The sequence below is a fragment of the Rhinolophus sinicus genome, chromosome 17, assembly GCF_057876585.1.
Source record: "Rhinolophus sinicus isolate RSI-liver-muscle chromosome 17, RSI-T2T, whole genome shotgun sequence".
Taxonomy (NCBI): Eukaryota; Metazoa; Chordata; class Mammalia; order Chiroptera; family Rhinolophidae; genus Rhinolophus; species Rhinolophus sinicus.
In genome coordinates, this window is record NC_142517.1 from 146537001 (window position 1) to 146549624 (window position 12624).

At 31.7% G+C, this 12624-nt stretch overlaps 1 protein-coding gene across 6 annotated transcripts in view; it reads left to right on the forward strand.

The window, feature by feature from the left end:
* GALNT13 (polypeptide N-acetylgalactosaminyltransferase 13) overlaps nucleotides 1–12624 on the forward strand; it is a 462057-nt gene that overhangs the window by 250997 nt on the left and 198436 nt on the right. For all 6 annotated transcript variants that reach the window (XM_074336508.2, XM_074336503.2, XM_074336499.2 and 3 more), the window contains exons 5-7: nucleotides 6771–6937; nucleotides 7593–7800; nucleotides 10463–10633. In XM_074336508.2, the coding sequence (XP_074192609.1) occupies nucleotides 6771–6937; nucleotides 7593–7800; nucleotides 10463–10633 (546 nt within the window). The remainder of the gene's footprint in view (nucleotides 1–6770; nucleotides 6938–7592; nucleotides 7801–10462; nucleotides 10634–12624) is intronic.

Here is a 12624-nt window from a genome sequence, read left to right on the forward strand (position 1 = left end):
TCTGAACTTGTGTAGTTTGGCGTTTTAGGATGCAGTACTCTGACAATGTCAATTATGTCCATTTAGCCTAATATGTCATTTAAGGCTGATATTTCCTTATTTTCTGTTTGTGTGGTCTATCCATAGCTGTCAATGATGTATTTAGTTCCCTTACTATAATTGTGTTTTGATCAATTTCTCCCTTTCTGTTAGTAGTTGCTTTGTATATTTTGGTGCTCTCTGGGGGCATATATATTGGTAAGTGTTGTGTCTTCCTGTCTTCTTTGCATGGATGCATTGGAAAATGATGAAATTTCTCTGAATATGAATTTTAATGATTGGGAAACATAACAAGCCACACATAATTTTACAAGGTCCAGTGCAACTCCCATAGCTTTTTAAAAAAAAGCTTTAGAGCACTTGTATTGTCCTTATTTTTAATTACTGTTATTAATTTTCTTTGATTGAGGAAGCAAAAGGTAACCACTGACTCACTGAGCAATGATCCAACAAGTCATGCAAACTACAGTGTTGACAGCCTTTGTAGTCCTAAATGGATTGTGTCTAACTAAACTACCATCTAATTATGGATCTTTTGTGGTTTCACATTTTCATCTTATAGTCAATTGTTCTTTCTTTGATGTGACATGTTGTATTCAGTAGCTTATCTGAAAACATCACTGTGGTTTTGAAAAGGATAAAATCAAATTGTAACAGTCTATGTTCCCATAATGCATGCATACCCAAGGAGAAAGATAGTAAATAGATAAATTATGTCACTGTATTTCCCAGTTCCAGACATTGGAAACACGATCCTACCCCCAAATTCTCTCCAAAGTAGAACAGGTAGATTTATTTCTCATATAGTTATATTAATCAACAGCTGACACATAAAAGACTGAATCAATATTAGTGTACATGCAGATGACAGAAGCGATTGTAAGTGAAGTAGAGATGACTTTCTGACTCCAGAGCTTACAATTACAGGAAATAGTGATTATTAATTTCATCTGAGACATATATGCATTAACCTTATGCATATTATTTTAAAATGTTGATGCAAGCGTAAAAAAGTTTTACATACATATGTCTAAAAACCAGTGTTTCTGGTGAATAACTTTAAGTAACAATTCTCAAGTTTGCCTGTACATACAAATATCCCAGGGGATTTATTTTTTAAAATCCCATTATCATGGCCACACCCCAGATACTGAAATCAGAATCTCTGTTGCTGAAACCCACACAATCAGTGTTTTTTTTAATTGTTGTTTGTTTTTTGTTTTGTTTTTTTTTTCCAGCTCAAGGAATGAGTCCAATGTGCAGGCAAAATTAAGAGCCACACATATATTATTACAGAGTTAAAAGGAAATAAACTTTCACTTTATTTCAAGTATTATAGATTCAGCATGTCATAATATAGTGTAAATATGAAATGCTGCTGTGATAAAGCTTATGATTTTACTGCAACACCAGATTTCAGGAACTTAATTGGATTAGTGGACATCAAATATTCCTTTCAAATTGATAAAAATAGCTATCACAGTCTGCCACTTTTACTCTCACAGTTAATTACATATACATTGTGCTCCCACAATAGTGTCAGTTTTGCCAATCTCATTTAGATGTTTACATAAAAGAAAAATAATGTCTTCATAAGACAGAATTCTAAAAGAGTATTCAGTCTGTATGTGCATAATTTTGTTGAAAGCTGACTTTCTATGCTCAGTTTTAATGAAATGGTCCTAGGGGAATGGCTATTTCTCTATTTGATTTAAAGATACATATTTGAGTGTAACATTAAGGCATATTTTTGAATAAATTAAATGTTTTTTTCTAATTTTTCAGACACCAGTAATATTATTTAAAATGTTTAATATAGCATATAATATGGGGCAGAAATCATCACTGTTACTAATATTATTAATTAATAAATTACTAATTATTATTATTATTATTATTACTTTATTGAACAGTATTGAACTAGCTCTGTGACTTGAGACTTGTGTTCTGTGAAATGAAGGTTTGAAATAGTCAACTTTAAAAGTCTTTCTAATTTCACCATTTGGAAATTCTGAGCTTTCCTCTGCAATGTCTACTACACATTTCAGATTATCTACTTTAATCTTATTATGTAAAAGATATAAAAGAGCTGAAGTGGACAGAGGTGAAATTATTTTTGTAATATTACAAAGAAGAAATTGTTTGCCATGCATCAGGAAGAAAAAAGTATTAGACACATCCGATTTATTTTAAGTACTTGCCCTAACCTTCATCATGTAGGTTTCTTTGTTTTGTTTTATTGTTTGTTTGTTTTTAATTATTTCTGGAAAAATCAGTGCGTTAAAAACTTTCCCAGTTTAGAAACTAAAGACATTAGAAAACAAACAATGCTTTCAGTACTTTTTGTTGACTATACAAAAAATTATTCACCTCTTCTAAGATACAAACTTTTTATATGTATGAAATCAAAATGAGTTTTAAAGCCAATGAGTCAGTGGTTATTTACAATCACAAGCTGGCAGTTGTTATGTAGCCAGTGTTTCTTAAATTTTTGTGGATGTGGTCATGGCTGTTCATGTAGTAACACTTCAACTGAGTTATGGTCACTGTTTATTCTACATGTGCAGAATCTGTCATCCAACATTTCTTCAAAGAGATTACAGTAAGATTCGGTATTAGAACAAAAAGTTATTGTCCAAAAAGAAAGGCAAGGAGGCAATGGTAAGAATCAAATCTCATATGATGAAACAAATATTTACTGTTGGAGCAATGACAGCTATTTTATATTTTCTGCTAGTCAACAGCTGACTGATTTTTATTGCATTGCTTCTTATCATGTCAGCTAAGGGTCAGCAGTGTGGACATCACCAGAGATCTTACTAGAAATGTAGAATCTTGGACCCATCCCAGACCTACTGAATCACAATCCACGTTTTATCAAGATCCTTACATAATACCTTTGTAACTTCAAACTTGAAAAACACAACTTTCCAGTACCAAGGAAGATAATCAAAAGACGATGAAGCTGTTTTATATTTTGTTTAATGTAGCATAAAAATAAAATGTAGTTAACTCTCACAGTTAATTACATATACATTGTGCTCCCACAAGAATGTCCATTATTGTGGGCCGATCATATCTCTCATATGTTAAGCAATACAACCTAAAGCAGGAGAAAGACCCTTAGAGTAGATGAAAGAAATTTCAAAGCAACTGGTGCAACAGGAAACTGGTGCAACTGATTCGTAAGCAAACATGACAATATTGATAGAAGTCTATGCCCAATGAATTTAAAAGCTTTTTCTATAAGCTTTAATTAATTATTAAATATATTCTGTTAATAAGAAATCATTAGTAAAGTTACATAGATTTCAGGTGTACAATTCTGTAATATATCATCTGTATATATCACATTGTGTATTCATCACCCAGAGTCAGTTCTCCTTCCATCACCATATATTTGATCCCCTTTATCCTCATCTCCCACCCCTCCCTCCTTACTCTCTGGTAACCACTAAACTATTGTTTGTGTCTATGAGTTTTTGTTTGTTCATTTGTTTGTCTTGTTCTTTTGTTGTTTTCAGTTTTATATCCCTCATATTAGTGAAATCATATAGGTTCTCGACTTTTTCTGTCTGACTTATTTCACTCAGCATAATAATCTCAAGGTACATCCATGTTGTCGCAAATGGTACTATTTCATCTTTGTACCTTTATTTACAGTTGTCAACCCAATAAACTTTAATTTAAAAAAAAAAGAAATCATTGTGCCATAGTTTATTTTACAACTTTTTTTCTTTCCTTGTGGTACATAAAATCATGGTGTATCTTAAGCTTTGATGAAATACAAGCAATAATATTAGCTCAGTGTATCACAAACCCATCAGAAATAATGCATATCATAACTCTTGTTCATACATATATCATTGCACTTGAGATAACTACCGTGTTTCCCCAAAAATAAGACCTAGCCAGACCATCAGCTGTAATGCATCTTTTGGAGCAAAAATTAATATAAGACCCAGTCTATTATATTATATTATATTATATTATATTATATTATATTATATTATACCCATATTATATTGTATTATACCCAGTATATATTATATTATATTAATTATATTATTATTATGTTATATTATATTATATCAGGCATTATATGATATTGTGTGATATTATATTATACCTGGTCTTATATTAAAATAAGACTAGGTCTTATATTAATTTTTGTTCCAAAAGATGCATTAGAGCTGATGGTCTGGCTAGGTCTTATTTTTTGGGAAGCACGGTAGATAAAGTGACATAGAAAATTATTAATTTGTATAGCTTAAGAATTATTCTACTAATGATTTTCATGTTATGCAAGTCATCTTTGCTAAATAACTTTTTACATAACAAGAAGAATTAATAAAAATGTTAACCACATTTTATTTTTATGCTACATTAAATAATGACATAGTGGAAATTTTCCCTAAGTAAACAGAATAGCTACATTAATAGTAAATTAGTTCATTATAAGTTTCTCACATATAATGAATATAAAATTAACATTTGGAGTGGATTTTTTTAAACCTCAGAAATAGAGCATGGTAGAAATAGTTTAAGAAACTAGATCTAAATATCTGCTTTTATTTTGATATTTTAAATGATTTATCTAAATTAATATCTGATTCATTTTGTCTTTGTTGGCATTTAATGTAATATACAAAAGTGTTGATTTAGAATTAAGTACTTTTTTCCAAATGATACTAAGTAGCCTTTATAGACTGTTGTCCTGGGGTTAAAACCACTAGTTGTTGACCGTTTGACTGCTTTCAGCATTTTTTTCCAGCTTTACTTTTTATTGATGATATGATGAGCTTGACCATAAATTTTGCTTAGCATGCTGAAAATGACGGGGTGTTTTGATGAGGCAGAAGAATTGGGGGTGGAGGAAAGTTGTGGAGAGAACTTTTCTGACTGACCAGTATGGCTAATGACTAGCTGCTAATTCAAATGATGAAGCACAGAGAAAATACTTGAATCTTGAATTTTTCCCAGCAAAATGGGAAGGACTGTGAATCAAACTATATTTTCTCCCTATAGTTGTATTTTCTTATATATGCAATATCATATATTGTGGGTACATAATAAATGTATTCAAATAAATATATGTGGGAAAAAATTAAGGTTCAGGTATATGTACATTTTTACCTGGCTATATTACAGAAGATTCACTGAGCAGGTGATATTTTAGATTGTTTTAAAAGATGATTAAAATCTCAATAAACACTCAGTCAGTATTTGTTTTATTATATGCCTTCATTTCCCACATTTTACTGGACTTTTTTTTTTTATTCATCTGTAAAGGAGACTAACTTTGACAATGCTTATTTTGTGTCACGTAGTAGGTTGTTCGTGAGTAGCAGGAAATATCTCGTTCATTTTATTTTATGAAATGATTTTAATTCTCTTCACATTTGACATGAAAAAATAACCTAGGGTGAATGAACTTCTATTCCTATTCTGGATACTCAGTGGCATTATTATTATTATTATTATTATTATTATTAATATTTTGGGGCCGGCCCGGTGGCTCAGGCAGTTAGAGCTCCGTGCTCCTAACTCCGAAGGCTGCCGGTTCGATTCCCACATGGGCCAGAGGTTGCCAGTTCAATTCCTCGACTCCCGCAAAGGATGGTGGGCAGCACCCCCTGCAACTAAAAATAAATAAATAATAATAATAATAATAATATTCTATAATCACGATGATTTAAAAAGCACCTGTCAGAAATATCTGAATATTGTCAAGTTGAGGAAGGTAAGGATCACCTGCATATTAAACTTTTGATGACCACTAGAACAATATGCATATTATATTATTTATCCCAATGTACTATTTTGGATTTATTATTTGAAAAGTAAAATCTGGGCTACTTTGGATTTATAAGTCAAGTTAAAAGTTATTGTCAAGACATCAAATTCTAATAGTAATGACAACTATGGTTTAGCCCTTACTAATCTGTGTGCTTCAGGGACCAGCAGCATCTGAGTCACCTGGAAGCTTTTTTGAAAAATACAGACTCTCAGGCTGCACCCCAGACCTACAGTGCCAGAATATGCATTTTAATAAATCCCTAGGTGATTCCTATGCCCATTAAAGTTTGAGAATTGCTGGTGGCCTACCATTTCCATTCCTAATCTCTGATTTCAATTATGTAGTACTAATCAAGAATCTGCAACATACATCCTGGTCCCTAAACCTTTCCTTCCAAGTACACACGGCTTATAGCATTCTCCAACAGAATGGAAACCTAGATTTTCAAAACAGAATGCATAACTAGATTTTAGAATAGACAAGTAATCTGTTTTACATGCTTCAAAACCCTGTGGGCATATGTCTTTTTATGTTCTTATGTTCTTATGATTTTTTGAGTTATATAATAATTATTTTTTTTCTAAACAAAGAATAAAATGAGATCCACTAAATGAATTGATCTGTTTCTGTTGTACCTGGTCTTTTACTGACAGTCTCAGAATGTTACTTTAGCTTTCTTAGACTTGTGGAAATCATGCTGCTTGGTTCCCTGCAGGAGTAAAAATGAAATATTAGTAATTATACATATTTAATTTTCAAAATGCCAACTATTACAGCATTTATAAAAAGGAAAATTATTTTAGATATTCATAAAATGTTTCCTTTAGTAAGGGCCTTTCATGTCTAAATTGTGTGATAAATTTTTGTTATTACAGTGATCAGAATTAAAAATGAATTATTTATTAACATATACTTCTTTCGTCTGTTCCAGATGCAAGACAAAGGTCTACCCTGATGATCTTCCAAACACAAGTGTAGTCATTGTGTTTCATAATGAAGCTTGGAGCACTCTCCTTAGAACTGTTTATAGTGTTATAAATCGTTCCCCACACTATTTACTTTCTGAGGTCATCTTGGTGGATGATGCAAGTGAAAGAGGTATAAATATTTTTCTTGTATATACATTTTTTTAATTAGAAAACTTTATTATGGTTAAAAAGGCATCTGGAAAATGATCTGTATTTTCCTTATAACTATACTAATTCTGAAACCGCCCATCATCGTCAGTGTATTTTCATTAATATACCTACTCAATGACAACTCTAGGAACAAGTAACTACTTCTTTCAGTATTTCTCATGATTCCATTTGGTTCTTACTAACCCAAGAAATCAGCCAAAATAACTTTCAGAAGTGTTCCATTTTTCCCCAACTCAACAGCTCACGTGATTAAGCATTTATATGACTTTATGGATACTTGTCTTTTCTTTCTTCTTTTAGTTCAGTCAAATGCAAAATAAATAACATAATTAAGGAGGCTGCATTTGCCATTGTGGCTCAGTTTCTAAATTAGAGTCTAATATATTAACTTCTTATTTTATCCTTATTGTCAGAGAAGTAACAGAGTTATAATAATAACTGTACATTAATATACTTATGAAATCTCCATATCTTTATTTCATCTACTGCAAAAATATATTGACAGGAGTTGGCCATCATTTGTGTGTATTGTATTTTCATCTGGGCAGTAGTATCTCTTCTATGTCTTAAAACAGTCTCAAAACTTTCTTATGCATTCTCATTGCACGTTACAGATTTTCTCAAGTTGACATTAGAGAACTATGTGAAAAATTTAGAAGTGCCAGTAAAAATTATCAGAATGGAAGAGCGCTCTGGGTTAATACGCGCCCGCCTTCGAGGAGCAGCTGCTTCAAAAGGGCAGGTCATAACTTTTCTCGATGCACACTGTGAATGTACTTTAGGATGGTTGGAGCCCTTGCTGGCGAGAATAAAGGAAGACAGGTAAGAAATCACGTGTTGTGTCTGCCTGGGTTATGACTGAACCTGTTAGGACACTTCGACTTTCTATCAAAACTCTCTCCGAGGTTGCTGTTTTTCAGAAGGTTTATTTACCAGCTTTGAAAATAGCCATCTCTACCCCTCTCATTTAATAAAGACCTTGGCTTATTAGGGATGAACAGGAACATGTGAGTTAGAAATAATCAACACATTCAAACCGTAAAAATGTGTTCAATATTCATTTTTTAGGTGAAGGAAATCAGTGTAATTTGAAGTAGTACCATTTTATAAAATCCGTTTTCAAAGCACCATATTGTATCCTCAAAACTACTGTGTGGGGTAGCTAATATAGATGTTCTTACCTGTACCTAATGATAGGAATGCACAGGTAAGTTAAGTAGCTTGTCCCAGCTATTGGAAGTGATAGCGACACTTCACCTTTTCCCATTCTGAGACCAGCCTTCCTTCTACTAGGTCACTGCCCTTATTCAAAGTCTAGTTCAAAACCACCTTGAGGATCTTAAAAATAAGCACACATAACACTGAAATGAAATCATGATTTAACCAAAAATCAAAAAAGCATAGCACAGCTATAAAGAATAAGTGTAATTGTTTAAGCAATATTGCTACTTTGTACATACAAACAGTGGAATCTGAAAGATTGACTACTACTTTATAGAAATGAAAACCCTCATTGATACCTGCAGTTGTCTCTGATGAGGATGCTGTGAAGTATGAGCTTTTCCTAAAGATATTCATAAACATTGGTGATAAATGAGTGTAATTCCCAAGCACTTAATGAAGACAAATATGTTGAATACTGTCTGATATAATAGCAAAGCATCGCATAACACCTTGCTTACAAAGTTATTTCATCTACAGTAGAAAGATCTTTCTGGAATTGAAGTTTTTAATTAAGCATCCAAGACAGGGGTCGCTTAGTGTGAGCTAGTGCAGCTACATCACATAAACGGCAGGATTTGGTACTTGCCAGGAAGATGGATGGAGGTTGTCAGTAAAATGAACCATAGCAGTTAAACAAAGGAGTAGGAACCTTTTAGTCAACTGAGTGTACTACATGGCTAATGACATTTTTTCACTCTGTGTATTGTACAGTCCCCACAGAATGGTAAGCCTGGCAAAGTGAAGTGAACTTGGACACCTTAAATGCATTTCCTGGCACCATTCCATACATTATGCTGCTTTTTAAAACATGTGTTTCATATTCAACTTAGTGAGTTTTTAGTATAATATTGTTTCAATATGGTCAAGCATAGATCATTTAGTTTTTAATCTAACAACATGTTAAATTGTATTTGCATATAATGATCTCTAACGTCTTATCCTACTTCTCAGTTCTGAAGTTGCCATAACTAGATAATAAAGTCCTATTCAAGGGTATTAGATCTAATTTTATCTTCCTACAAATTAAATCATTAAATTTAATGAAGAAAGAGAAAATTATAGATTTGGTAGGGACCAGCATTACCAAGAAACTTTTTCAAGGCTAGATGAATTCTATTGATTTCAGAGAACTCCAGGCTTTAACAAATTGTATGGAATATAAGACCCAATGGAAAATGAGTGTTGATGATACCGGTGTGACAAAACCAGAATAAATGAGAAACAACATTTATTTGTTTTCCACATCTATGGGTGATTAAAAATAATATTTGTATATTTACCTTCTATCACATATGAAAAATAAGCTCTGCTCTTCAGAATTAGCTACAACCAATGCAAACATGGTAGACCTGACTTTTCCTGTGGAGATGACAGAAGGTTGAGCCCATAATAAAACATAAGCTGGGAGCAGGAAAGATTGGAGGAGATACAACGTAGATTAAAAGACTACCCAATGATTTCCAATGGCGAACAATTTCTTACCCTAAAAAGCCACTATCAAGAACACCAAATCTCCTGGCTCTTCCTCTTCCTTTAAGAAAAGACAGGTCATGGGACAAACACCAGAAACTGAAGTTGCTTATCTTTTCCTATCTTAAAATATGTAGATTGTTACTATAAACTCTTTAGTCTAGGACAGTTTCTCAGAAATTGTCATCACCCTAATGTCTTTCACAGGAAACATTTGCTTAATACTGATGATCATAATTTTTATAATTGTTTCTTTTTGTTGACTTCCATTTGTTTGTTTGTTTTTCCTGGTAGTGATTTTTTTTCCCATGAAGATTTTCTTAAAACTATTTCTTTCAACTAACCTTACCCCTCTGAGACTCAAACTACCAGATCTAATGCAATCATCCATTTTCCACTCCATTCATGCTATTACTTTTCTATAAAAGAAATAACTAAAATGATACATAATATCAAAGCACATCTTCTAATCAGGCTGTGGGTGGAGATTTTATGAAAAATAGACCATGTTCATCCTGCCTAGTTAGTATTTAGAATGCATTTGGAAATCTGCTTGAAGATCAATTACTATATTTGATTAGATTATACATGGTAGTATAAAGTTGACTGTAAGAAAGATGTGGTAAAATGAAATCATTCCATAGGCAAAAAGGATAAAATGAGAATAAAAACATAGTATTACAGTCATAAAATAATTAAATTTCAACATATCAGCTATATTGAGTTTGAAGAAACTAATGTGACATTTAAATTATTATTTATATGTAATCTGGTTTTACTTTTTCTTCAGGAAAACAGTTGTGTGCCCCATCATTGATGTGATTAGTGATGATACCTTTGAATACATGGCTGGGTCAGACATGACTTATGGCGGTTTTAACTGGAAACTGAATTTCCGTTGGTATCCTGTTCCCCAAAGAGAAATGGATAGGAGGAAAGGAGACAGAACATTACCTGTCAGGTATGTAGATCATAACTTCCAAAGGATAGCCTGTGTATTTCTATAATAATTAAGAAGTATTATAAATGCGTGTTCTCGTTTTCAAATCTTTTCAAGTCCCTCATATACTTTTTATTCATGTATACATATGAATTATCACTTTTTACATGGTCATCTAAGAATCAATGGCCATATTAAATCTAGTTTAAATTAACATAGGCAAATTTAAGTATTGGCAGAAGTGCCAAATTTCTTTTGAAACTTTGTATATTTTTATATTCAAAATATGTTTATTTTAAGTTGTCCATGTGACAAATATGTACTAGACTTGACACTTCAGGTAGACGTATTTATTGCCTAAATGTTTATGCTTTATAGTAGAGGTGTTCTCAAAACTGAAATAACCAAAAATGTTTTGGTAAATATTCAAATTTACCAACCTTAAAGAACTACCTTTCTGGGAATACAAAAGAAAAATCCATTTGGAAAATTTTAATATATTAACAATTGTGAAGGATTTATTCCAAAATTATTTAAAGTAGCTGCTTAATTTGAAATATGTATTCATAAAATATGTTTTCCCTTAATACAAAATAAAATATATATATATATATATATATATATATCATATGCATTATTAGTTGTCTAGGTAAGCATTACCCATTTTATTAACATAAAGTTATCTCCTTTTTAATTTGGCATATTATTGTGTACCTCTTATCTGCAACCAAATATAAATTTACTGACTAATACTTTGGGGAGGGAGTTCATTAGTTTAGCTCTTTAAAGATTAATTTGGCAAATCATCATTTAATTGGAATAATAGAGAAATACCCTAACATTCTGAAAGAATACATATAACTCATTATCTAAATAAGAATGTCTCCTAACCTAATGAGGGAATGACTTACCCATTGGCGAGATCTGTTATTTAATGAATTAATTAAAACTAAGTCTAAAAATTGACTAACTTTATTTTCTTGGAGTCAAAAGGTAGATAATTATTAGGTTGGTACAAAAGTAATTGCGGTTTGAAAGGTTAAAAAACAATTGCAAAAACCGCAATTATTTTTGCACCAACTTAATAAGAGGTAGCCAACATTTATAGGAAGAATTTACTGATCTCGTTCCTGAAAGTAAAGCTCTACATAGAAACCACACACTATCTCCCATCTTTCATTAACTAAAACATAAGATGAAACATCCAACTTGCTATATTTTAACCACAATTTATGTGGTTTTATTGTAAAATATGAAGTTGATAAATATAAAAATTATAAAATATAAATATATTTTATCTGTTTCCCACCGTAACTACATAGTATTTCACTTTCTAAAATGCTGAGGGAGCAAAAGAAAAAGAGAAAGCTGTCTTTGCTGAAGTTTCTAGATATTTATGGCAAAAGGTTAATTAATTCATGGGCTGTGTTGTAACAGCCTGCAGGTAATTATCATCAGCATAGTGACAATGTGAACTTTCTTTGTACTTGTAATCTATTATTTGAAGATGTGATCATCTTTCTCACATTTGTACAAACAGATAAATCATCCTAGGTGTTGAAGACAGTTTTTTTTTTTTTCCTACTTGATTAACAGAATTCTGAATAGCTAAAGTGATTAAAATGAGGTTGAAATATTAGTTTTCTTAGTGGAATGCTTCATTCAAAATGTCAGTTAAGACAGAACTTTCTAGTGACTATAATTGACTAGTTAGTCATAATTTAGAAATATGATCATATACCTGCATACATAGAGCACCAACTTGAACTTCTGACCTACTCTTAGTTATACCACATTTAAAGCAAAGTTTATATTTGTTTTACTTATTCTATTTTCACCTCTGGGCTTTGTATCTTCATTTTGATAATAAATGGAGTTTGTGAAATACTTGGAATTTGTGAAGTTATGAGTATGGAATAATAACACACATAATCCTGAGTGTTTAGCTTTCTTATTACTAAACTCTCCTTGACATTTTAGTAGTCAAATTATATGACTTTTCAGGAATATCT